Source organism: Falco naumanni, chromosome 10, assembly GCF_017639655.2.
Source record: "Falco naumanni isolate bFalNau1 chromosome 10, bFalNau1.pat, whole genome shotgun sequence".
In the NCBI taxonomy this organism is placed as follows: domain Eukaryota; kingdom Metazoa; phylum Chordata; class Aves; order Falconiformes; family Falconidae; genus Falco; species Falco naumanni.
The window spans coordinates 21,081,973-21,109,136 of NC_054063.1; the positions used below are offsets into that span (position 1 = coordinate 21,081,973).

The 27,164-nt window shown below is 53.5% G+C and overlaps 1 protein-coding gene across 2 annotated transcripts in view; it reads left to right on the plus strand.

Moving 5' to 3' along the window:
• The window catches only part of CDH22 (cadherin 22), an 86,029-nt gene that overhangs the window by 15,566 nt on the left and 43,299 nt on the right, over positions 1 to 27,164 (plus strand). For both annotated transcript variants that reach the window (XM_040609299.1, XM_040609300.1), the window contains exons 2-4: positions 866 to 1,035; positions 11,947 to 12,911; positions 17,874 to 18,168. In XM_040609299.1, the coding sequence (XP_040465233.1) occupies positions 12,687 to 12,911; positions 17,874 to 18,168 (520 nt within the window). In that variant the 5' untranslated portion in view covers positions 866 to 1,035; positions 11,947 to 12,686. The remainder of the gene's footprint in view (positions 1 to 865; positions 1,036 to 11,946; positions 12,912 to 17,873; positions 18,169 to 27,164) is intronic.

Sequence of the window (27,164 nt, forward strand, 5' to 3'; positions counted from 1 at the left end):
TTCCTCCTCATTGTGCTTTATGAGGGGCAGGTGGGCTTTGCTTCGAACGAATCTTTACCTGGTGACCATCCAGAGACCCTTTTGGGTCTGTGAAGCTCTGGTGCCTTTTCTCAAGAATACCTGCTCCTTACTGGCCTGTTTCTGCTCAAAGTGCAGCCTGAGGGACCTAGCAGGGCTCTGATTGTCTGGGGCAGCCCTGAGGGGTGTGCAGTGGTTCACTTTTTGCTGTGCAAGAAGATGCAGACTTTCAAATAGACTTGGCCAAAATGTGCTACCAGAATGTGTAGGTGACTCAGCTACCCGGGATTTCTGCCAACTGTGGTGGATTTTATTTTCTCTGAGCAATGCTGCATCTTAGCAAAGCATATTTGCTTCCTGCTTGAGGATTGAGGCTGTGCAGCGTTCAGCTTCAGGTTCCCAAATTTTTGTGCTATTCCTTCCTTTCTCCACAGTGTGTTTGCTTAGGAATTTCTGGAGAGCAGGAAGGTTTGAGGCTGGAGCCTCTTCTCCCACATGCCAGAAAACCCTGTGTTTAGGCAGGACAGTATTGCTGGGGTGGTGGTGGCTGGTGGTGATAACAGGGCATTTGGCAGTGAGGTGCTGGCATGGTGCTTTACCTGCTGTGTGGATGCTCCTGGTAGCCTGGGTGGCTGAGGAGTACAGGTGCAGAGCAGTGGATTTCGGCAGGATATAGCTGCAGAAATAATTTTCTTATCTGTTATACTATCTTGTTTCTAATTCTTATTTAATGAGCTCCTCTGAAAATAAGAAAATCATTGTAACAGTTTTCTTAAGTGTGAAAGATCAGGCTGAAACTGGCATTTATTAATAACTAATTAATCACATTCTTCTGCCTTTCTGACAGCTGTTTATTGCTGCAGACCTTGTCCTGAGGTGCTGAGGAAGCCACTTGCCTCTTCAGGCTGCTGTCGGCATAAGGTTCCTGCCACAGAAAGTTGGAGCCTGCTTCTAATCGGAGCTGTGCACAACTCAGTCGTCCTGTTACACCGGAAAAAAGCACTGCTGAAGCTGCAGGTATGAGACCTGTGGTGCAGCTCTCCCGGGTCTTGTCCTGCTTTTCTCTGCCCTTGTCCTCCCTCATGACCTCCCCACTTCAGTGTGGGTGATCCTATGCTGACTTGGTCCTAGTCTCAAAAGGATGGTGTGCTGCCACAGGGAGAGACTTCCTTGGGCTCATGCATTCTGTAAAGAGGGGTCACATGTCTCCTATCGTGTGGACTGATTTTTCCAGGGACAAAATAGCCAAGAGAATTAAAATGTATAGGGAAGAAGAATGAGTAGCAGCAAGACCTTCCTGAAAGCAACATGTCCCTGCTACAGTACTTATTTCACCAGAGGACTGAGTCTGAGCCTGACCCTGAGCAGCAAACCGAAGGAAGTTTCTTTGAACCCTTCTGGCTCAGTATAATACCCACTTGTTATTCTCTGTAGGAATTTGGGCAGACTTTCATGAGAGGTAGAAAGTTGCAAACAAAGCTGTGAACGTCTTCAATTTTTCATTTAATCACACAATATTGAATAATAAATAATTCATGCATCTGCCAAACATTTGCTTAAAAGAACCCCACTCCCTCCATGTTTGTCAAAGTGTATGAATTCCACTTTGTGGTTGTGTGGTTTTTTTTTATTTCAGTCTGTCCTTTAACTCCTATCCAGGTGCCCACTTGTCCAGGCTATCAGCTTTGGTTCCACTTGCCCTGTTTTGGGCAGTCTGGTGCTCGTGCCATGCCTCTCTTGTCACTTCTGCTGGCCTCCAGGGCCCAAAGAAGTGGCAGCAGGAGGCAAGGAGCGGAACGGTGCTGGTTCCTGCGTCCTTGGGCTGTGCCATGGCGATCAGCTCTGGTGGTGGAGGCTTGTGCAGGTTCTCTACCCTGCTGTATGGGAGCATTTCTGCCTCCTCATGAGGTAACGGGGCATAAAAGATGTGAGGCTGTTGGAAATGCAACTTCTGACTTTGTACAGGGCATTTGTAAAGGGCATGACTTTGAGATGCAGCTGTCCATTCAGATCCTAAAATTAATTACCTGTCTGAGCTCTGGAGCAGGAGGAACTCTGTCCACCCCAGCAGCTGTGGCAGAGATGCTGCGATGGATGCAGGCATCTTCCCCATAACCAGCACCACTCACCCTTGGCCTGTGGGAGCAAAGGAACTCTGATGTTTTCTCTGCTGGTGGTGCCAAGCCTAGGGAAAGGTTATGCAGGAAGTGTGGTGGCTGGGTCAGTGTCGTTGCTGCAGGCAGGCACTGGAGGAGCAGCAACGTCACCTTGTCCTCCTCCCCAGCTAGAGACAGGCTCTCCTTCACATGCTCTCTTTCAGCTTCACCTGGGTGTTAATGCCAGTTTGGCACTGACTTTCAGTTCCTGTTTGGCCAGTCCCCTGGCTCAATCCAGTTCTTCAACTCAGTCCAAGTTTCTTGCAATAGCCTTGACTAAGTTAATCTCCTGTCTCATGGATTTTGCTTCATACATGGGTTCCCTTGTCATTTTCTGCCAGGCCATGACTGAACTCATTGCTTGTTTTTTCCCTTTCAGCTTTTATACCAGATTTGGGCTTGTGGCAATGGGGCTTCTCTTTTTTGTTTGGGTTTTTTTTTGGGTCTACCCCCAGCTGTTGAGAACTCTGATTCTTCTGCCTCTATTAATGATTCTGTTCACAAGCCTTTGAGAAGTTAGACAGATACGTTGCTTTTTGTCTCTGCTGAAGCAATTGGTGGGTCCTAGGATGTGCAGTGCTTAGCAGTGTACAACTTTCAGTTTACAACATGGCAAAGGAAAGACTAGCCATGCCTTATCAGATCCGTGTGCTCAAGTGCTTTGTTTTGCTTTTTTGCTAGCACATCAGGCAGTTTGTCAGGTTCACAGGAAAGAGTGACTTGCCTGTGATCCCTTGTATCATCCATCCCTTGGTATCAGCCTTCTCTCTCCATTGGGTCAGGTGCCAGCACTCCTGATGCGTGGGGCTTGGTGGGGTGGCAGCAGGAGTTTGCGCTGCAGATGTTCGCTCTGTGCTAATATCTGTGTGTCTGGTTGTGCTGGTGATGATGGGTGTGCCCTGAGCTGCTGGGTACCCAGGCTGTAGCACTGCACTGAATCGGCAGAGAGGGATGGAGAGGCCGGTGCCTGCTGGTGCTGTGTTGTTGCTCAGGTGTCAGAGGCTTCTGCTTCTAGACCTGACTGGGGATTTGTGATTTGTGATTCCCTCCAGGAAGCAGGAGGGAAACACCCGCTACTGCTCCTCGGAAGCTGTGCTGAGTGTTGCATGAGTAACTGCAGCAAGCAGGGTCCTGAGGGGAGCAAAAGGAGCATCCAAATAGCAGGAGGGACTGGCATGGGGCTAGCAGGGCTGATGTGTAACAGATGGGCTATGCAGGCGCTTGTGGTCCCAGTGCTGAATGGCAGGAAGGGACCTGCTGCGCTCAAGGGCTTGGAGGGTGCAATTCAGAAAGGGGAAACCACAAATGGCCTAGCAGAGCGGTGGCTGCTGTCTCTGCGGTCAAGCAGCTCCTGGGCTCTGGAGACGGACAGCCATCCTCTCTGGGGCTGCAGTTTCTTCCATTTACCTGACTTGCCTCTTTGGCACTCGGAGACAGAGCTTTTGCGCGCTCATCTGGGACAGCAGTTTGTCCCGGAGGCCGGTTGCTCTGCCTGGTTAGTCAGAGCCTCCTGAAAGCTGTGGTCAGCTGGCTCCTTGTGTGGGGACTGGTGTGGATGTGCTGGTGCAGCTTGCCCTGCCCAACGCAGCCAGCTGTGCACCAGCCTGCAGGTGTGGGGTGCCAAGCAGCTCCGTGCTTCTCTTCCCTCTCTGCTTGGAGGTGGTTTCTCCCAGGCCTGGGCAGAGGGAATCACGTATGTACTTGGGGCCACAGGAAGATGCCCTTGCTTCCACCTCCTCTCAGAGATTATTTTTTAAAGCGAATTAAAAGTATTGTATTCACGTAGACTAGGCATGAAAATTCCATATTTGGGAAAGAATTGCTGCAGAGCGAGACCGTTATGGCTGTAAAAACCTCTTCCCCAAGGCAGACTCTGAGATTTTCTTTGCAATTAAAATTTCTTTGAAACTTGGACCAAAGAAGACTTGGAGGAAAAAAATATGAACTTAGAAAATACTTTTTTTCCAAACAATGCTTTTGTGAGAGCTTTAACAAACACTGTTCCTCCCAGTGTGTCTGATAGCAGAAAGGGACTGAACATGAGAAGTCAAAAGGTGGTGAGTAGCTCCAGTTGCTGCACTCTTCTATCAGAATTTCTCAAGGCAGCATCAAAGAGGACAATAATTAAACTTGAAGCAACTTAAAAAGAAGGTAGAAAATGGATGTTTAGTCATACAGTTCTGAGCATTGTGCAGGTAGAAATTTCTCTGGAAGAGCAACTTTACCTGGACTGTGCACAAATTTATCTGAGAAGAAAAGCAGAGGAAGAACTCCCCAGCTGGGAGAGTAATTTCAAGGAAACAGAAAGAGGAAACCCAGAGATTTACTTCAAGAACAAGCATGACTAAACTTTTACTAATTATGATGGACTTTCTGCCCATTTTTCAAAGCTGAGACTAGGGTGATATTACTGAGAAAACTTGCTTTTATCATTACTTGCCTGTCTTCTGTGCTCTGTATTGGGGCAGAAGACTTGCTGAAAGCCAGATTGCTATCAAGCATTGCTTTGCACAGTCTGGACCTGCACTTGGGTACGTTCATCCAGTAACTGGTTACACAAGCCTTTCACTACATAAGTAAAAGTAATTTAAATAGCCTTTTTCAAAAGCCTCTACAGTTTTGAATCCCTTGGCCACATACCTCCAGCGTTTGTACACACTGTGATGCCGTGTGCCATCCAGATAGCTATCTCTAGCCATCTCTCACTTGACTGGCAAAATGCATTGAGATTCTGTAAAGGATGCTGAATCAGAGTTATGCCTTCTGCAGAATGTATTTCAGCAGAGGGATGCTATGGGGCTTCCAGAGCTTGCAGTGGCAACAGCCTGTCTAGCTGGCACCACGGTATTCTGACACATTGTCCAGCTTTGGTTTATCCAAACTTTGGGCCTTAAATGCCATATCACTAGTGGGATCTGCTATGGAATGGAGATTTGCAGTGCAGCGGCTGTGATCATGATCAGCCTTGACATGAGTGGGCATTCCACACCTTTGCTCTCACACGTGCTGATGTCCCTCACAGAATTAGCAGTGCGTGTTAATGTATTCTACCCAAAGATGCTTGTGGCTGTGGTACTGCAGTGGTGCAGAGGGAACTGAAGCGGCAGCAGTCAGGTTGCGGTGCTCATCCCTAGTGTTTTAAATCTGCAGAGCCCTCCCTGTAGGACTGGGGGCTGTGGATGCCCTGCCTATTCCATTGTCCAGCCCAAAGGGGTAAGCGTAAAATGCTGCTTGGATGCTTGGAAGGAGCTGTGGGAAGTCAAGGGGAATATAAGTGGGTGCTTGGCCATGGTGCAGTGGTTGGGGTTGGTGTGGTACTGATGAGGTACGTTGTCAGAGGCAGCACATGGGATGCTGAATGCTTGCATGTGATATGCCTACTGTGTGTCCTTGTCTGGAGTTGATAGTATCTTGTGTCTGGCAGGATTGCCTTCTCCCTCATCTCTAAATTTTGAGAAGTTCATAAAGGAAAAGAAGTATCTCTGCCTCATCTTGTCTTACAATATCCAGTAGAGAAAGTGAGCTCCAGAGAGCCTGAGTTCGTTCATGTTTTAGCCCTAGGCCTGGAGATTATGAACCAACTTAGAACTTTGTAGCAGCCTTGCCATGCTTGTATCACCTCCATAGAACAGATACTGGAAGGACGCTCTAGCCAGCCTGCTCCTTTCCCGGGAAGGGGAGCATTAAGCACATTTGAATTCTGTTTAACAGGAGGAGAGATGTGGTTACACACTGTGTGCTGCACTGTAGGCAGTACTAGAGAAGAATTGCTGTTGAAGTAATTGCAGGCTTTTTGCTGTCCCGTCTCCCAGCAAGATCTGTCCGAGGCTGGGCTGTTGTGCCACCCACACTTTCAAGTGTGAGGCAGGGCGGGCTCCCTGTGGATGCAGACTCTGAGCTGGTGCTAGCGTGGTCCCCAGAGCTGCTGCTGCGCTTGCACGTGGCCTCAGCTGTTCCCTCGCACCTGACACAGCTGGCATGTGTGAATAGTGCTGGAGCCAGTGCTCACCCTCTGAGCTCTCAGGTAAAGGCACACTGGGGTCAGGAGGTGCTGGGCAGAGAATGGAGGGGACTGGTTGGTGCTGAAGATCTGCCCTGCTATTTGGAGAGAGTCTCCAGACAGACTTGCATGTTTGGGGAAGGAGCTGGTATGAAGCTGTGCTCTTCTTGCAGCTCCAACAGCAAGGCACATATGGCTGCTGCAGGAGCTTTTGTCCATCCAGCCCCTGTCCTGGGTCATCTCCAAAGATGCTGTAGTACTGCCTGTTGGAAGCAGTGCTGCAAACTGCTGACAAAGCTGTGTCTGTGCTCTACATATATCTCAGACCTGCCTCTTGCATCTTTCAGTGCTATTCTCTCTGTCCTTCCTGTGTAGTAGATATGCTTAGTGCCAAAGCTGACAGAACAGTGCTGGACCAATGCGGCTTCCTCATGTCTGTGGTGAATGATACCAGTTCTAGACCAACAAGGCAGACCTTGGGATGCAGGCATGCCACAGCTCCTCCCCAGCTCCCCCTGTCATTGCATGCCCTGCCCTTGGGAACCCAGTGGAGAGCACAGTGTGAGGAACAACTGTCCAGCAGCATGGGAGTCCACAAGCTCCCAGTTTTCAGCTGTCAGGTTGGGCTTCTGCATGCAAGTGCTGGAAGCAACTGCTAGCCCCCACGCCACCCTGGAGACCATCCCTGCTGTGCTGCTGTCCGCTCCTTCCTTGTCTTTGTTGGGTAAGGGGGCTGGAGCTGAGTGACTGATACTCCCAGTCTGAACTCATTCTACAGATAGCAATGAGGGCCATGCCCAGGGCCATAGGGGTCAGGACTCAGCTATTGTCTCTGACCAGCAACCTTCCTGCTGCAGCCTTCATTTCCTTGTGTCCTTTGGGGCCTGGGTATGCCATGGAAAAGCAGGGAAAAGCTCAAGTTTTAGGGAGCTCCTGTCTTGTGCTTGTTATTTGTTCTGTGGCTCTGCATTCCCACGGGTAGCACAAGCTGTGCTTTACTCAGCAGCTTTTATAGCATTCTTGTGGCTACTCCAAACAGATGGAGTGGTTTGATGCTTGTGCAGGCAGTTCATGCAACTCTGCCAGGAGATGCTAAGGAGCCAAAGCAACGCATCCAAGCCTATGTTAGCTCAGGGAGCAAGCTGGGGTCGAGGAGGGAGGGCTTTCCTTCTGCTCTGTTGCATCTGTTGTAGGTGATGGGGGAGCTCTGCGTTTTCTTGCTGGTTTTAAAGACTTGTCTCAGAAGAATAGTACTGGTGTGGCAGTCTTTCCAACGGAGCTGTGGGCACAGGGAGCACTGCAGGAGCTGCCAGGATGCTTACCTGGCCTTTGGTTGGGATCACCCCTCCTTGGGCTCCTGGGGCACTACTGCTCTGACTCTGGGACTGCAGTTGTGTTGGGCAACAGTGTGGTTTGTAGGTGTAGGACTGTAATGTATTGGGCAGTGCTATCTTTGTGTGCTGTGGCCTGCCTGTGTTTTCCCCTTCCCTTGCCTGCTTTCCCCTGCATCAGCATGCATTTGTAAAATGAAATAAATATTGACATGGACGGGATGCTATTCAATTTGTCCTGATCACTGGGCTGCGGTGAGTTTTGACAGAGCACAGTGTAAAACATAAGCTCAGGATGTAATTTCTACTGTCAACATGATGTACAGTATGGCTGTGCCAAATACATACCGATAAACTGCATACGCTCTTGTGGGGAGGGGAGGGGGAGAGTTGTGCTGATGACTGGGAAGCGGGCACGATGGAGCAGGAGGAGAGGGGGCATGACCCTGGGACCAAGGCAGTGTGAGTCTGGTGCTTCATTGCATGCATGAAAACCTGCCTGGCACAGCCGTGCCTGGGCTCACTGCCATGTGCGTGCATGTGTGCTGCACACCTGCAGCCGCATGCTGCTCCCTGCTTGGGATGCTGTGCTGCAGGCTGGTTCTGGCTGCAAGAGCAGCAGCTCCCACTGGTTATTTATGGCTCCGCTGCTCATGTGTGGCAGAGAGAAGTGGCACTTCCAGCTGTTGGTGAAAGGTCTTCAATAATATGGGGAAATAAAACTGCTAGTCTTGGTTCCTGTGCACAGAACCTTCTGTAGTGCTTTGCAGCCCTAGGGCACTTTAAATCCTGCTGCTGCATGTGCAAGCCACTGCAAGGGCACAGGCAGCATTTGGGGGCCTTGGGTCTGCTGCCTCTGGAAGAGGTCTGTGATGTGGCAGACAGAAAGGTGTGCATGCTGAGGAGCAATGTGACACTGACCCTAGCTGTGGCCTGAAGCTGTGACAGAAGACAAACAGGCTGAGAATTTACGGGTGGAGAAGAATCCAGTTGTGTGTCTCTGGGTCAGTGTTCCTAGTGGCTCTGAGTCCTCAGGGCTGGAGCTGGCAATAGGTTGCATATAGATGGGCTCTGTACCCTGGGACCCGAGTGTCTTGGAGGTACATCGAGGCAAATTGGGTTGCACCGCCTCTGCCGCTGCCCATAGGAAGAGCACGCCAACAGCTCAGCTGAGCGTAGCTGAACTTCGGACATGAGACAGCCACTAGCAAACCAGGTTAGTTCAGACATAGCAGTAAGATGAGAAATCTCTTAAATGTAAAAAGCAGCATAATGGCTGAGATCTTAAAAACAAGGTTGTGGTTCCCACAGCAACGGCAGCCCAGCCCATGCGTGCTCAGCGGGACTCTCCTCTCCGTGGCAGTAGCTGCTCTGTGGAGTGCTCAGATGCAACAGGGCTGAGCAAGTTGCCTTGGGAACTGTGTGCCAGCTTGTCCGCCAGCCAGAGAGCAGCTCTGCTGGAGCTGTGCTTGCCCGCTGCGGCATCTTCTGCCCCTTGCTTTGTCTGCTCTGCCTTGCTTTAGTGTGTGCATTTAAATTGTTGCTTTTACCGGTTTATTGATACCGTTTAGGACTTAGCCGCTTCCATTTATGCGCTGTAACTCTGGCAAGGCTGAAAGAAAAGGCACGGTGCCTGTTCCCGAGGGAGCAGCAGTGCCATCCCTGCATGCACACGGGGCTGCCTCCAGCATGTGGCTGGGGTAGTCAGGTCATGGAGGAAATCGGCTGCTTGCAGCTGCCACTCAGGTGTGAAATGGTGCAATGAGGGGAATGAGGATGGCTCCTGCTGCCTGCACAGAGCCAGTGTGGATGGTGTCTGCCAGCTGTGCGCCCTGAGCTCTGCATGCTGGAGACAGCTGGGGCAATGTGCTGCCTTCATGCCAGCTTGGTCAAGATGCTGATGCTGCTGGTGTTGCCTGGATTTGCACCATTGGGCTGGCTTTCTTTCAGCCTCCCTACGTGTTCAGGAGGTCTTCAGTGATTGCAGACCTGCTCTCTGGCAGTGGCATTGCTGCCTTGTCAGGCTTCTGGCAGGGCTTTATGAACCAGTGTTGGAGAAGCCTGGATGGCAGGGAGAGGGTGTCAGGGTAGGCAGGGTAGGGAGAGATTTCAGCAGCTGGTGACTGCCTCTCCCCAAGACTCTGCTTATGTAGTAGTCCTTGAGAGTGTGTGAATGGACTATTCATTAAGTTCTCTTTCTGGCAGTGGCATTTACCAAGTACAACCCATTGGTACTTGAACTTTGGACACATCTGGAAGCTTTGCCTGCAAAAGTGCTGCAGAGTGGCAAGGCAGAGATGTTGGATAGGGTATTCCTCCCACAATTACTGTTTGCCCTGGGTGCTGGCCTGGAGCTCTTGCTGTGGTACAGCTTGTGCTGTTCAGTTTATTGACATCTCCTGGTGTCTGGGGATCTAACTCCAAAATAGCCATGAGTTTTCCAGATGTGAGAAATTGGAGAGATACTGTTTGTGGCAGTGATGTGCTATATCTTGTTGTATGTATCTTCTGTACATCCACATAAGTGTGATAAAACAGGTTTGTACATGTCCTATTACTGTCATTGTGTCTTGCTCTGAAATCTGCTGCAGGTGGGGCAGCCTCAGCTGCATTGCTCCCAAGCAGGAACCTTTATACCTGTGTTTGATCGATAAAGGCTGCAGTTACTTTGCTCTGTGAGACTTTGAACAGTGGGAAGGAGCAATTCAGTCTGTTGCCCATCTACAAGTCATCTTGTTCACCTAGGCATAGCCTCCGATGTTACGTATTTTGATGCTTGATGACAGGGGTTCTCACCAGATTGGCAAGAGTAGCTGGCCCTTCAGGAGCAGTGGCATGAGTGGCTTCTGCGTGGGGAGGCCTGACTGAAGAGGGACTCGTGCTGTTTCCAACAACCTGACATGGCTGGTGTGGACAAGTCTTAATAACAAATGGTCTGGCAGGGGAGGACTCTTAGTGCTTCTGTACCGTGATTGATAACATAACAATACACAGAAGACCCTGCACTCCTTCAAGCATGAAGTACACAGGTCTTGCACATGTGACAGCTAACACATGCATGCACATGAAATATAGCACGTGTACATGGCAGGGAAAATATATGTGTACACCCAAATGAGTCACAAATGTGGACAAAGGAGTGCCAGTGTGTGTGAGTGCTCTTAGCTGTGCATGAGATGGATAGAATATGAGTGTGAGCCCTTGTGTGTGAACAGATTTGTGCACATTGCATGAAACACCACTTGTGAACCATGAACAGGCAGTGTGGAGTGGTGCCTGGGACTAGTATGTCCCGTGCTTCTCACAAAGTGTGTATCCAGACAGGCAAATGCAGAAATGACAGTGCAGCTCACTGGATGCTTTGGGAAACTGCCCTGCTGGTGCAGCCGCACTAGAGGAATGACAAGTGTGAGGAAGAGCCAGGGAAATATTTGTGAGTTGCCCCTGGTCTGAACTGCTGGGGCTGTTTAGAATCGTGCAGAGGGCTGTGCAGAGCTCAGTCCAGTTCACCCTCTGTGGGGAGTAGGTGGAGATCTAGTCCAGGATCACCCTCTTTCCATTCATCCTCTTTCACCCTTCTGTTTAGAGTAACCGATGACAGCAGATTAATTCTGTGAACCAGTAAATATGCGCATGTTTCATGAGTAGTTCTGGCTGTGGCTGGTGTCGCAGAGCTCTGGTGGAAGTTTGGGGTGTTGGTGCAGGGAGAGGTGGATGCTGCATACCCCTCCCCATCTCCTGATCAGGCCTCTCCTCCCCAGGTGCTCACCAAATGCAATCTACCCTTGGCTACAGGTCTCATGTCTTTGTCCATAATGCCTTGCCGGATGGCTTGAAGCTTACTCCAGAGGCCTTCTTTAAGCTGTTAGCTTTAAAGTCAGCCAGGTGATGAGTCCTTGAACAGATGCTTTTCTCCTAGCCCATGGCTGCAGAAGTGAGATGACGGGAAAACTTCTGCTAGGAAGACTAGCAGCAGTGGCCGAACAGCCAGCAGCTCCCACTGTCAATCGCTGGCATCCTCCAGCATGAGCATTGTCTGTGCAGGACTGGTGTGGTCTGGCCCTGTGCAGGCAGCAGCAGCTGTGCAGTGCTGGGAGTGCTGCCTACACGTCTGCCACCAGTGTGGGCAGCGGTAGCACCCTGCCAGAAGAAGACCTCACTCCCCTCGGCAACCAGGGCAGTGTGGGGAAGAGGTGCCCTCAACAGTGGGGCTTCTTGGTCTGGGAGTCCCTGTTGGAGCAGCTGTCCGAAGTCATGGCAGACCTGCAGCTCTCTGCCCTCCCTTCCAGGGTACCTGCTCTAGCAGGACCTGTGGGGCTGGGCTCTGCTGTGGGGCACCTGGGGCAGGGAGGGTGGGAGATACTGACCAGGGCTGCAGGGGCAGCTGGGGGGGCATGGAGCCCCGTGCTCACACCAGCACTGACACCTTGGCCTTTTCCAGGCTCCTGGGGATGCTGCCGGCTGCCCTGCACCTCCCTGCATGAGCCAGCAGAGGATGGAAGTGACCGGCGTCAGCTGGGCAAAGGACCCTTCGCCAGGTGCTGGGATGTCATCCCCCTGAAGATGGGAGTTACAAATGGGCTTGTGAACTGCATGTGTGGCCCAGGCACCTGCGCTGCCAGACCCATCGCACAGTAGCCCAGGGCCACCGCAGGACAGGCAGACGCTGGCTGCAGCAGCTCATCCTGTTAACTCCTCTGTGAAACCGTACGTGAAGAAGTTTCCCTTTGCTTCATGTGAACGACTGTGGCAGCTGCCTGTGCCCCGTGTGCTGCTGCAGAGCCCCCCGCCCACTGCTGGGCTGGGCAGCGGGCTGTACGTGACCCCACTCCCCAGCAAGACCGGCGGCAGCCGAGCACGGAGCTGTGCAGCTCTGTCCTCGGGGACAAATGCCAGCTGCCAGACTCTTCTCTGGAGACCCAGGAGCAACCTGCAAGGCACCAGCACTGATTGCTCCTGCGATAGCAGCGGCCGGTCCAGGACACCTGTTGTCACAGATGTGACTCCAGCCTGCTGGGACAGGAGTGCTCCAGCTACAAACACAGCATGTGGGAGGAATGGGGATGCTCTGCGTTAACTGGTGAGCCCCATGCTGCTAGTGTGGACTTTCCTCCTCCTCTTCCCTAAAGGATGCTAGTTGTCTGCCCAAAAGCTACTGCTCATGCAGCCTCGTAGAGCGCAATGGCAAGGGGTCTGCAGGGCTTCTTGTGGACCATGCTGCTGCTGTTCTGCGCCATCCAGGAGCTGGGGGCCTGGGCCATGCACACTGCGGTGGAGGGCCCGGCCCTTGGGCAGCCGGGGGACCCTGCACTGCTGGCCAGCGGGCGCGTGAAGCGTGGCTGGGTCTGGAATCAATTCTTTGTGGTGGAGGAGTACACAGGCACGGAGCCGCTGTATGTGGGGAAGGTAAGGTAACCCTATGTCTCCATGGGGCTGACCAAGCCAGTGGTAGAGCAGGGCATGCTGGCAGCAGCGTTGAGCCTAGCAGGGGAGAGAGGGCCTGCATGAGGGTTGCTCGTGGGGGCCTGGCTAGGGAAGTACTGCATGGACTGGGATAGCAGGAGCCCAGTCCCTGCTGGGGGTGGTGAGGTTAATGTGCTCCCACAGACTCTGGGGCAGAAGCACACTGAAATTCAGATTGATGTTCTTCTAGTTGTGTGCTGGGTTCCCATGGTGTTCAGGTTGGGTGCAAGAGGGGGTGCAGCTCTGGGTGTTGTAGTGGGGAAGGCTCAGCCCCATCTCTGGGAGGACCTGCTGGGCAGCAGCAGGTGTGCAGGCTGGGCTGGCAGGGCAGGCATCTGTTCGTGCTGGTCCCTGCCACATCTGAGGAGCCAAAGTGCTGCCATAGCACCAAGGTGGAACCCTGAATTCCTGAAGATGGTCCATCCCTGGCCCTATGGCCCTTTCAACATGGGGATAATATGCCGGGGTTTGGTTTGGGGCCCCTCCCTGTGGCTCCCTCCTGGTCCTGGAAGGACTGTGCTCTGTCCTGCAGGTTGCAGTGGCTCTTTCCTAGCTAGTTACCTCTGCAGGCTGGGGCTGGCAGAGGAGAATGTCCCACTCTAGCTGTGGTACAGAAACCCTGCTCATTTGTGGCCAGAGCAAGATTGTTGCAGGATTTATGTATCTCAGGCGGGCCTGCACAGCATGGTGTAGAAGGTGCTTGGGGTGAGCACGCAAGGCTTGGAGGGACCCTGAGGGCCAGCACTGATGATAGAGCTTTCCTGAGCCTTGCCAGGAGCTATGCCCATCAGGCCTGTATTGTGGGCACTCCTGAGTGCCCGCTGGGAGCTGCACTGTGTTGCTGTGCTGCTCCCAGGGATGGATCCATGCTGGGCTTTGCACAGGCAGTGGCATCAATGAGCTCCTAGGGAGAGGCGCTGGGAGGTTTTGGGCTTGCTGTGACCACTGTGTCCTTCTGTGCTGTGAGAAGATGCAATAGTGCGCACGGGAGCACTGGTCCACCGGTGCTGGAAAAGCCCTGATCTCCCTCGGGCAGTCTCCCTTCTCTGCAAGGGGGTGGCTGCTTGTGCTGTCCTAGCTCTTGCCATTGCTCGTGTCCCCTGCGGAGAGGAGCGCTGGCAAACCTGGAGCTGCTGCAGAGAACAGTGCCTTGCTGGGCAGGGCTGCGCCTGTCCTCGGGAACCTGCTGGTGTGTGACACCCCCCCACCCCCTCCACCCCCCGGCGAGAGGAGGGGGCACAGGGGCCGCTGCTCCCTCCACTCCCGGTGTCCTGCGGCCGAAGGAGCATTTGGCCTTGGGGCTGCTGGGCTTTGTCTTTTTCTGGGAGCCGTGGAGAAGCTGCCCTGTGGCTCCCACTTGTTGGAAGGATGCTCCCGGTACACCGATGCAGTGCGGGCTGTTGGGACCAGTCAGCGGAGCATTGCTGCAAGCCCGCTGGAGCTGCCCCTGTGGGGGCACGGGCTCTCCCCAAAGGAAAATGCCCAAGAGCTCATGCAGCAGGGCTGTCTGATGGCCTCGGCTGTCTGGTCATGAGTCTGGAGGAGACTTGAAAATGGGCTTCTTGGCTAGGGGCCAGCTGGGATTTCAGTGGTGATTTGTGTCCATTTCAGCAGACACTCAAAAGCTGCACTCCTCTGCCACGGCACTCGATGCAGTTACAGCTAATTCACAGCTCCCCTGGGAAGCGACTGGAAGCATCAGGCCCTGTCAGACTCCCGAGGTAGCCTAGCAACTGCCTCATCTCCAAAACGAACCCGGGAACCTACAACTAACCCGTTTTACAGCCCCTTTCCACATCATTCACTGCATCACCCACCCCGCTCAAAATAAGCAGCCAGCCTGCACTGGAATCCCTTCCCGGTGAATATTGCTCCCCGGGGCTGGGAGAAGGTGGGGTGCCTGCCTGGAGTGGCCAGGGCTGGGGTGGCCCGTGGCCCACCAGGAGCGTGTGCCAGCCCTCCCAGCACAGCTGTGGGTCCAGGAGCCTTACTGTGCCAGGGCCGCGGCTCCCTGCAGCGTAGCCAGGGCCTGCCCCTCGCCTCTTGCACACCTACGTCTGCTTTTCAAAGGGCTGATACCATTTCCATAAAGTCTGGGTTCTCTAGCTAATCCTTCTTCTGAACTGTAATTTCCCCTGAGGCTGCTGTCAGTTTGATGTGGATTTCTTTGGGTTTTTTAAATAGAATTATGGGGTCAGCACTAGTTACAAACTTCTGCATGTGGACAGATCTATTTTAGATAGAGGAGAGGATTAAAGGGAAAAAAGCAGATTTAATTAAGTTGCTAATATTTAAAGAAAATTGATGAACTCAGGCTTGGAGCAAACAGCGCGCCTTTATTATGGGCTAGTTTTTATTTGATTTTCTTTATTTCCCAGCCTCAGAGTCATTTTTTATTTGTGTATCTGTGCTTTCTGTTTAATTGCTTTTAATAAGGAATGTGCACCTCTGTTCACATTTAATTTTGATTTAATTATTAGTAAGTAATTAATGGCTTTGTAAAATTCCTGGTTGTAGACTTTTAGGACAAGGAAACTATTTTCCTGTTTAGCAAATCAAACAGATCAGCTTTTCGTCCACATTCCAGGCGGCCCTGGCTCCTGCGGACACCCTTGTCCCTGGCCGGCAGGGCTGACTGGCGGGCGCGGGTCCCCTCTGCTCCTGGGGCACAGGGCTGCGGGCAGCCCCTGTTCTGGAGGGAGCTCGGGGGGAGGCACAGTGGGTCCCAGGGCCAGCACGGGACTGGCCATGCTGGGGCTGCCCAGCTTCACTGGCCTGCCGTGCCTGGCGGTGATGCAGGTCCCTGGCTGCGTGGGAGCGTGGTGCTCCCTGAGCCTGCCGCTGCAGTGGTGAGACTGGGCAGGAGGGAGCATCCCTGGGATGTGCTCTGGGCCTGTGGCATCTCCCCTCAGATGTCTGTAGCCTGTTAACTGGCCCTCCCCCATTAGTTGTTGTTTAGCCAAGCAGCACAGATTTAGTTCTTTTAATCTTCCCTTGTAAATCAATCTGTACAGCCCCTTGAGCCCAGGCTCCATTTTTCTTCCTAGCATTCCAGTTTGCAAGGATGCTGGTGGCTGCTCTGAGCAGGCAGCGATGAGCAAATATGTAAAGAGGATGTGCTGAGGGCTCAGCGTGGTTCTGGGAAGAGGTGCTGGGTGGTTTATCTCTGGCCTAATTATGAATCATGAACCTGGTGTTCAGCAGAAAACCACAGATTTCTGTTACCTGCGCTGTACAGACGAGGTGCACCTTTTCCATTCTGAAAAGCTTGATCTGTAGGGGAGCAGTAGTGAACATCAGGGAGAGGACTATGAAGTGGAGGGAGCAGCAAGCTCCCCAGCAGGCAGCAGGGAGAGCTGGGGCGGGATGGTCCTGCAGACCATCCCTGCAGGGCTCTCCGAGAGGTGCTGCCCCAGCAGGTCTGTGGCCAAGCCACTGTGGTGGTCCCACAGCACTGCTGGGCTCGCAGTCCTGTTTGCTAGCTGATTGAAGGTCTCCTTCCCAGGCAAGCCTTGGGAGATGTTTCAACATGGGCAGTAATATGTGAATGTCATGTAAAATGCATTGAATTGTCTAATGCATGGGCCCCTCACTCATGAAATAAATACATAAACTGTATCTAACAAGACAAATATAATGAAGGCATCATAAAAAAGAGGCAGCTCTGGTATAAATTCTTGCTGGTAGAGCTGTGTGTCTGAAAGGTGGATTATAGAACTGTAGTTTGGAAGATTGAATGGCCCATAAACATTTTCATATTTCATTAGGCAATTAATGGATGGCACTTTTCTTTTTCTTGGGGAGCGGGGGGGGGATGATGACATGATTTTGCTGATTCTAAGCAGAAATTGTAGGAAGCAAATGAAAGCAGCTGATGAAACCTTTCCGGGGGCCTGTCCTGTTATGGATTGCCCCAATTAATGCCCATGCTGCTCTCTGTCAAGATGCATTCTGCCTGTCCAGTTACTGTTAATAGATTTCTCATAAGTGGCTGGATTGTAAAAACCTCATAACTCAGTTTAATGCCACCAATAAAATTATCTCTGGACATCTGGCCTGGATTCCAGTCAGCTTCTTGTCCGTGGGGAGCTGCTGTTTACCCTTTCTTTTCCTAACTTCAAACATTGTCTTAATTAGAAAAAGGAGCAGAGATTGGCTACAAAAGCATCTTCCACAGGCTCTGTTTTTCATCCTCAACATAGGCATGACTTGCCACATTCTCCTGCAGGCTTTGCTCAGGTGAGGGCTCTGGGTGTGATGTTGCGATGGGTTGACCACCCACCCCCACCCCCCACCCCCATTACCTTGTCATGTAAACACAATACAGATGTGCAGCAAGTGTTTTGAACTCTCGGGCAGGGAGACTTGCTAGCACCAACTGCCCAGAGAACAGAGGGTGGCTGTGGCTGGGCAGAGCAGGCAGGTGAGGATGGGCTTTGGGCAGCCGGCTGGGTGGATGAGGACAGATGCTGCCTTTACACCCTGATCTGCTGTGCAGCTTGGGAGATGTGATCCCATACTGCCAGGGTCCTGGATCCTTGCCCACAGGGAAGCCTCTTCTGGAGTGGTGTTGAGTTGTTCTTCCCTTTTCCATCGTCTCCTAACTGCACAGTGGTGGGGTTTGTGCCCTGTGGTGTGGGTGGGTACTGGCAGGATTTGCAATCGGCCGAGCATATGGTGGCATAGGCAGGACCAAAGTTCCAGTTTACTGGGACTTCCTCCACACACAGGCATCATTTGGTGCTCTGTGCCGCTCTCCTATCCAGCAGTAGCAGAAGGAGTAGATGGGGCATCACGCAGGGACCATGGGCACCTTGTGCAGGGGTTTTACACCCATGCGGTCTCATCGAGGGGGCACAAGCAGGGCCCCAGCCTGCTCCCACCCTCTCCCTCTTTCCCTGGCAGATCCACTCGGACTCGGATGAGGGGGACGGCTCCATCAAGTACACTATCTCCGGGGAGGGCGCAGGGACTATCTTCCTCATCGATGAGATCACAGGTGACATCCATGCCACCGAGCGCCTGGACCGAGAGCAGAAAACCTTCTATACCCTGAGGGCTCAGGCCCGTGACCGGCAGACGGACCAGCTGCTGGAGCCTGAGTCAGAGTTCATCATCAAGGTGCAGGACATCAACGACAGTGAGCCACGCTTCCTGGAGGGGCCCTACATCGGCAGTGTGGCTGAGCTGTCCCCCATCGGTAGGTCTTCTGGGTGGGAGGAGGTGGGTTGGGAAACCTGCACCTCTCTCCTGTCAAACCTTGAGCCTGCTGTACCCTGCAAAACCGCCTGCAAATCCCAGGGATTCCAACTGAGACCAGAGCTAGGGAGCCAGAAGAGAAAAATAAGGTGGCTTAAGGAAAACAAGTGAATAAATCCTCTGAGCTGATTGCCAGCCTGTGGCAGTCTCAGCTCTAAGCTGTGCCCTGGAGACAGGTCATGGTGGTGCCAGATGCCTGCTGTGCACTTATCCTGGTTTCACACAGCTCCCTGGCTCCCAAACACAGGGGGCAGGGGTGGGGGGCACAGCCCCTGGCATGCCAAGGGGCTCACGGCTGCCTGTGGGTCAGATTAGCCTGAGTGATGTTTCTCCCTCCCTGGCTGCCTGTGCCCCAGCCCCTCCTCAGGCCATCCTCTGTGTGCTGCTCTCCAGAGCCCCTTGGCTGCCCAGCCATCCCCTTTGCATCCCCATGCAGCCATGTCCGCAGTGCTGCCAAGCCCCTCTCACCCAGCTCCCAACCTTCCTCTGAGGGGCCAGGCATTTTTGGTGGAGATAAGGAAATTCACGTCCCCTGTGACAGCAGCGTGGCTTCCCCACGTTACTGTTAGCCTGCCCATCCTCTTGCCACCAGGCATCCCTTAAGTCCATTGGTGATGAGCCTCACTGAAGTGCTGAGGGCCAGGCTGGGATGTGTGCTGCCGAGCTGCATGAGTCCATCCCCGCAGGGGTGGCAGAGCAGGGCAGTGAGCTTCACGCTCACCTGAGTGTCAGGAGGGGTACAGGGAGGTGATGCATGAGCTGCAGTATTGCTGCCCTTCCTGCGCTGGCCCAATGATGGGTCCCCATGATGCTGAGCACAGCTTTGAGTCCAGAGAGAGCGACTGCCTTGCTTGCACTGCCCAGAATGCCACACTGTTCCCATCCACGTCGGGCTATCTGTTATCCCCCATTGACTAGCCAGAGCGCAGAGCAGGCTGCGCATGTTGGCAAGCACTGCAGACGGGGCACTATAAATCACTGTTCTCCAAAGGCTGCATCAAGATAGAAGACAGCCTGCGAAAGACTGACTGACATCAAAGATAAGGCAGGTACCCAACACTGTCAGCAAGGGATGAGTCAGCAAGGGGGAGAGCGACAGTGCCAGAAAGGCAGAGAGTGTCGGGAGGGAGGGCGCCGGCGGGGGGGGGGGGGGTGTGGGGCAGGGCTGGGGGAGCGCACGAGGGGCTCAGCAGGTCGGGAGAACTGCCGTGTCCTGCTGTGCTCATGCAGGAAGGTCTGCCTGAAGAGGCATCCCGGAAACAGAGCACAGGGGATGGTGCTTGATGGTGCTTGGGTCTGTGCTGCCTCAGGACAGAGCTCTGGCTCTCCGCGGTAATGCGCAGCTATCACGAGGCTGGTGCATGGCCTGCAGCAGGTACAGATGTGCAGGAATCACCCACACCAGAGGAGCTGCTGCTGCCTGGATTTCTGCTGGGTGGAGAACCAAGCTCTCCTGAGGCATCCCCGGCTCTCCTTCCTCTTCCATTTACCTGCACAAATACTTCCCTGAGTCAGAGAGTGACCCCTTGAACTACAGCCATGTGCTCCTGGAGAAATAAAAGACAGCATGTAGGCAGCAAAGCAGGAGGCATCCTGTTCCCAAAGGGAAGAAAGAAATTAAATTAATCTATCTTGCTTGAACAAGATTTAAAAAGGAAGGAATTCTCGACTCTAAGTATTAGACAAGTATCCCAGTTCTTTGAAAATCACTAACAATTATGGAGCTGCCTGATCAGACTGATGTGAACAAGACATATCAAAGGAGACAGTTTCTATGCGAAATTGGAGATCAGAGGGAGAAAGAAACACGGTTTCACAACATGAAAGGAGGCGATTCCTGCAAATTAAAATACTCAAAAGTTAAAAGCACAGAGAAGTGCTGTGAACGGTGTGGGCTGTGCTTCCAAGCTGCATGCTCCAAGGTGTTCTGCTTACCAGGTTGAGGTCTGTCTGCCTGCGACAACCTCGGAGCTTTCTGTAGCCTGGCCAACCCAGGGAGCACAAGGGCCAACCCAGGGAGCACAAGCACATCCCTACAGAAGCAGCCCAGCCCTGGAGATGGCCCAGCTAACAGGGCAAGGAGAGCTTCACACTGTGTCTTCAAGTGGTGCTGCCACATGGTCCCCTGCAGTATGAATGCAGAGCTGCAAGGCTCCAGCTCCCCCCGCCAAGTTCTTCCTCATTGTACCAGTGCTTTGCCCAGGAACAGGCAGCATGAAGGAGACGATCATCCTGTGAAAGCATGAACAAGCCAGCCTGAGAAGCAGCTTTTCTGCTCAACCCTCTGGGGTTCAGCAGCTGCCCTGCTCCTCCACTGTGGCCCTGGTGTAGACACAGAGGGAGATGGGGGCTGGTTCATGGACCTGGTGTGTGTGAAGTTATGCTCCAGCTGCTGTAGGAAGGGCTGAGGATGAAGGACACAGGATGCTGCCTGGGCCAGGCAGGTAATGTTCAGGAGTTTCTTATGGGAAATGCCCTGCCAGGACCTGTTTGTGTGGGAGTGCTCCTTTTGTGGTCAGGTACAGCTGTGATCGTGGCTTTTTCACGGCTGGTATCAGTAGCGATGTTTGCTGTCTCTGAGCCGGGCAGACAATCTCCCCTAGACTTGATGAGTATTTTCATAAGAGTGAATGGGGAGCATGCCTTGCTGCCTTCCTGAATGCGAATGGAGGTGATCCTCTTACTGGCCAAGCAGAGGCAGGAAGGCTGGGCAGCTTGGGGAGAGCTCAAATTGCCTACTAATACATCAAGTTCAAGGTCAAACCCTGGGACCTGCTGGAGAATATGCCTACTCTTGGCTCCGTTTGGGTGCAGACATTTTCCCTATCAGTTTTGGTTCGGCTGTGCTCTCTGCTGGGGAAGGGGCTGGGATGGGGCCACCCCAGGGACAGGGCTATTCCTTGGCCTGGAGCTTGTTTGCAGGGAGTTGCTCATTCCCTGTGTCTGCTGCTCTGACAGCCTTTGCTCTGTGGCCCAGCCTGAAAAGTCAAGGGTGACCCCCTCCTTCCTTCTCTCACACTCCTGCCTTCCCAGACCTCGCTGAGGTTTGTGCTTGGGGCTGCCCAAGTGCACTCACAGCAGCTCTCAGCCACAGCTCTCTCTGCTCCCTGCCAAAAGCATAGTCCCAGCTCCCAAAGGTGGGTACCTTCCTGGGGCATAAAGAGGAATAAAACAAATACGGTCAGATCCGCTCCATGACAGCGGGAGCAGATCAAAGGACATTATTTGCATAATGAAGGAGTACTAATTGGGAGGGAAAGTAATTTGATTTCCTAGCGTCTGAGAGGGAATAACAAATGAGAACAGCACAAACTCTCACAGAGTAGTTGGGAGTGCTTTGCAGTGCACTGGCCCCTTGCTCTGTGCTGGGGCCAGGGCAGCACGTTTTGGCAGTGACAGCATATGTGCTGCTTGAGACTAAAAATAAGTCAGGGAGGACTAAAGGTGTCTCTGTTCCAGGATCTTGTCTTGAACAGTGGGCAAAGTGGATGCTTACAGAGGAACGGCTCACACACAGTATGTGTGATGCTGCTCTTAATACTTTCCCAGCCAGCGACCAGTTTCAGCTGGGGAATTTCTTCAGCTGCGTGTGGTTTCTGTGGGTTTAGTCAACTTCAGCGTCTGTCTTCCATGAACTCATCCAGACTCAATGTAAACCTCTGCAAAGGGAAAGTGAGTTGCTATTGCTATCTGGTGGATCAAAAATGGCAGATGCAAGATGGTCAGGAAAGTGAGGCCAGAGTCTGGGATTTGTAAGGGGCAGAGATGGTGCTTTGAGCTACCCCAGCCCATGGAGCTAGGCTGAGCATGTGTTATGCCCATGGAGAGGTCAGCGGTTTCCACCTGAGGCTGGCACTGAGCTCCTGCGCTTGGAAGAAGCACATTCAAAATGGAAACTGACCCAACAGTTTTCCCTGCCCCCCCCTTGGCGTGGCAGGACTAGCTGCAAGAGCGGGCTTCAAATGATTTATCTTTAGAAACCTCATCTGGCCTGAGGCTGCCGGGGCATCAGGAGAAACGGGGCAGCTGCTAAGGGCTGTTTTGGAGGCGGCAGGGCACAGAGCCATTGAATGCCGCTGTCGGGGTGTGGAGGAGCCAGGTTTGACCTGGTGCTGTGTGAGTCTGGCAGGGGGGCAGCAGTGGGGCTGAGGGCTCTTCCTGCTGAGCCTCCCCAGAAGGAGCAGGGCCTCATCCTGCCTCAGGGCTGGCAGCAGCTGCTGGAGACAAGGCATTGGGTCCACCTGGGCTGAGGAAGGCAGGGGCTAGTGGTGCTGCCTGGCAGCGTTGTCACTAACACCCCCTCTGCCTACTGCCAGGTCAGGACAGCCAGCTGCCACGCGTGCACATGGGCCAGCCGAGGAGCAATCTGTCTGTAGGATGGGGTCCGAGCAGCAAACCCTCTTGCAGCCCCACTGCTGTCTTGTCACCTCAAGAAGAAACTGTGGGCTCAGAGCTCGCAGGGTGCTTGTGCTGTCGCCTGATGCTTGGCCTCTGTGTGGGCACCCCAGCGCAGATGCCTCCAAAATGCCCAAGCTGAGTACCTAGTACCAAAGGAAGAGACCTGCAGCTGCAGAAGGAGGTAGGATGGGACCCAGCCAAAAGCCTGGGAACTGCAGGAGCTTCACCTTGTAACAGGAGATGCTAAAATTAGCTGTATTTTAGGCTCCCTTCCTGAGTATCCTGGGGTGTGCTTAACAGCTGTCTGTCACACACAAGCACGAGCCCAAATCCAGCACACCATGAGTGCCTCCTGCAAGACAACTCTGGTGGTTGCACAGAGTGGGTGCTGCAGCCTAGTGAGTGCTTCTGGGCAGTTTGGGGAGCATGCAGAGCCTGGAGTGAGGGACATGCTAGGAAATGTGCACCCTTTCATCAGAACATCACTCCTCCCTTGGTGCATTTTACTGTCCTTATTTCTGTGAGGCACCAAATCCAGATTTGAGACGATTTGGCTATACAGACAGAAACTTGGGGTCAAGCCCTAACTCTAGCACAAAGCTGGCTGAAGGCAGAAGTGATTATTGTAAAGAGAAATTGCTTAATCTCCATGCTGGAAGCAGAGAAAAATACTTTGTTTAACATACAGCTAGAACATTTGTAGGCAGGGTTTGTTGTTTTGGGTTTTTTTTTCTTTCCCTTGATAGAAAGTGCTCAGAACACTTTGTGTGCATCTGGAAGCTGCTGGGGTGTGCCTTGTCTGTTGGCCCTCAGAGACACTACTCCTTCCCCTTCCTGTGCTGCACTCCTGGTCATGGTGCAAGCTCTGAGCCCTCTGCCCTGCGCATTGAGCACCTGCTACACCCTCTCATCCCGTCTGCATGTGCTAAGCCCCTCAGGGAACCTGTGCCCCCTAAATTTAATGCTTTGGCTTGCTCCCCAGGACAGCACATTTGCCTGCTTGGCGTCTGGGCTGGGGTGCCTTGTGCAATGGGTTTTTCTGGCCAGACACCCCAAAGGATGTTTCCCTAATTGTATATTTGAGCGATTGCACCACAGCCAGGTTGGCTCCCTCGGGCTTTTCCTGCGGGGCGTTAGGGCTCTGCAGTGAATCTCCTCTGGGTTGGATTTGGCTTTCTACCAAGTCGGGATGTTCCTGAGATTGCAAGAAACTCACTTCTGCTCCAGTAATTTTTAAGCTCCTCCTGGTTTATTTTCTTCCGTGCTGTCCTGTCTGCTTGTTTCTGGGGTGCTTTGGCCCCTGCATGTGCTGGGGCAAGACAAAAGCTGCAAACGGCGCTGTTTATAAAATCCCACCCCCACAGCAACCAGGTCCCCGAGACAGGAGTGCTGCACGCTGGCATCAGTCCAGGGCATGTTGCTTTGCATGACAAAGCTCTCCTCTCGGGGTCCTTTCCAGTCTGCAGAGCTGGAAGAGCCGCGGTCCCCGCACCGAGGGCGCCCCGCCGGGCAGGGAGCTGGCCGCCGCCGGGGGGAGCGGCTGGGGGCTCCAGCCGGGGCCGGGGCGGGGGGGGGGCTGCCGGGGGGGGGGGGGGGCTGCCGGGGCGGGGGGCGCGCAGATGTAGCGGCGCTGGCTTTGCCTGCCCGTGTGCAGGCCTGTCGCCTGGCTGTGCTGCTGTCGCCGGCGAAGGGACGGGTCCTGGCGGCTCGCTTGGGGATCCAGCGCGGTCCCGCATCACTCCGCGGTGTGTCCGCCGTTTTGCCGGCCGACGCGTCTTTTAGCCGAACGTGTTCGCAGCAACTCGCCCAGCCGGTGGTCTGGGGCCACAAGCCTTCGGTGTGCGAGTGCGGGGCACCCCCAGGGCGGCCGAGACGGGCCCCGGAGGCTCAGGGTCCCGCGGGGAAGGCGGCGCCGAGCGCCAGGACGGCTCCGCGGCCTCTCGGCAGGGCTCCGCGGGGCGCGGAACTGCCCGGGGCTGCGGGATGGGCCCGGCTGGGGGCTGGCAGCCCCTCTCCGCTGCTGGCTCCGGCGCTCCGCTGCGTGAAGCAGGGAAGGGATGAAGCTGCCGGCCCCCGGAGGCAGGGGCTGGCCGCCCTCCCTGGCAGCTCAGCGGGACTGCCCGGGGGAAGCGCAGCCTGTCCCATCTGCTGTGCCAGGTTGCACGTTTGCAGCAGGAGAGTAAGAGATGCACTCCGACTCGTTAATTTTTATATAAAATTGTTGGTTTCCGTTGGTTCTGTGGGGTGACTGCCCAGGGGAGAAACTGAGGTCTTTATCTGGTTTTACATGTCCAATTATCTCTCTGGATACGAGTTCAGGCTTCCTGGTTATGGGAGGTGGGTTATACAGTACATGATGGATATTTAGGTTTTATTTATCCTGTCTTTTATGGCTAAGGCACTGCCAGAAAACTAAATAAAACTCGTACATGCGGTACTTGCTGTGGGCAGTGCTGTGCTCGGAGAGCAGGGACTGCTGTCAGCGCAGGGGCGGGAGCGGCGCTCCTGGGCTTGGCTCTGCGGGGAGGAGGGGATCAGGTGTAACGGGAATTCAAGACCTTTGTTCTTTACAGTGAGAGGGAGGGGTGGGAAAGGGAGAAGTAGGGGTTAAGAGAGGATGCCGGACAGTTGGACTGCTAGATTCCTGATATCCTATAGGTGACCTTGAGCAGGCTGCATTGCATCTTTGCAGACTAGAAATCAAAGCACAAAGTGGTGTTTACGTTCCCTACCTGCTTGTTTTGCTCATCTGTTAATGAGATGCCATGAGAGCAGGTGGGGAAGGGAAGAGCCTTCACCACCTTCAGGGCTGCTACCATCAGCCTAAGGGCAGCGTGCTGTGACCCTGCTGCCTCCAAGCTGAGGGTGTCCGGCTGCAATGCTCCTCATGCTGCTTGGTTTTCCCTCACACTGGAATGGAAAACACTGCTCCCAAACATGGGTCTCACGCCTGGGACCTGGCAACCTGCATCTGCAGCCCTGTGGGCCAGGAGCTTTCTGTGCTGGTATGGGAAAACCAAGAGCAGCAACCCGCCTGGCTTGTCCAGGGCATGGCTTAAAACGGAAAAACAAACCCCCACCTCTGGATGGGTGTAGGTCCTGCCTTCCCGTTGGACTGTGGCACTGATGCAGCTTTGCAATGTTCAGGTAAATACTGGAACACCAGGAGTGTAGCTCTCGGATAGGGGTGGATTAGTAGGTGTATAGTGCAAGTGGGTGAATGCATCTGTGGAGAAGCAGCATGAGGGTGGAGAGCCTGATGCAGACTTTTGGTGTTAAGCCTCCTCCCCCCCCCCCCCCCCCCCCTTTTAGTGATCACTGACCGGCCCCTGTGGGGTGACAGCACTGAGATGGCTGGGATAGAGGGTTGTGGCATAGTCCTTGGGGCACTTGCTCTGCCTGCACGTATGTGGTTCTGACGCAAGCTATACTGTATACAGGGCGAGTGCAGGCAAATAACTCTTGATGGGCTCATGTGCGTGTGGGTGAGTTCTGGATCCCGCAACACTTTGCCTCTGAGGTGCCTAGGCAAGAGCAATGGTTCTTGGAGTGTGGGGTGTTTGTGCAAGATCAGCAGGTTCTGCCTGTGGTGGTGGTGGGTGCAGGTGCGGGGGCAGGTGCTGCTGTGAGCACTGGGCATGGACTCTCAGCTGGTTGCTGCTGGGCTGGGCACAGAAGGAGCCCTACCTGCTGCTAGGGCAGGTGGTGCTTTTTGTGATTCTCAGACTTTGGCAGCTACAGCATCCCTAGCCGGGCTTCTCTGCTGCACCTGGGAGAGGGGTACTTGGAGACCCTGGTGCCACATACTTTGCCTTCCCTGATCCCTTCCTCTGCTTTCTGATCAGAAACCTCCCAATGGAACATGTCAGGGTTCCCAAAGGGATATGCAGTGGGGATCATCTGCCTTGGCTTAGAACTGGTGAAAGAGTTGCATGATGGCAGGCAGCGGGAGGAGGTGGGACAGACCTTTTCAAGGAAATGCAGCAACAGTATTTCTTAAACAGTTGTTTGCAAGGCAGGGAGCTAGTGTTGCTGTAGTGTAATTTGGATGTGCCTGGCAGGGATGCACCATAACTTCGCTGGAGACAGCAAAGCATAAATAAGTTGACTTGAACTAGCTTGTTGCTGAAGACTGATGAGGGGGATTCTTGTGCTATCAGCAGAGCTGCAGCTCTGAGAAGACAGCCAGAGAGAATGAAAAGCAACCATGGTAACTGCTTATTTTCTTCAGTGAACACCCTTTCCAGAAGATCAGAAGCAAACTGTACTGGGGGAGCATGTGCATTGCAGCAGCATTGCTATCTCTGCTGTCTCGTCTCCTGCCCGAGTCCAGGCTGGGCTGGTGCAGAAATGCCCTGGCTGCCTGGCTTGCCTGCAGGCTGTGGCTTGTGGTCTCCTGACAGGGGAGGAGGAAAGCACCAGGAACTGGAGCTCCTCATCCTCCATTCTGGATGGTTCCAGCTCCATTTCTGCCCACTGTGATGTGGGAACAGGCTGCTTCTGACTGTATTGCACCTTTGGTGTTTCAGAATGTAATGG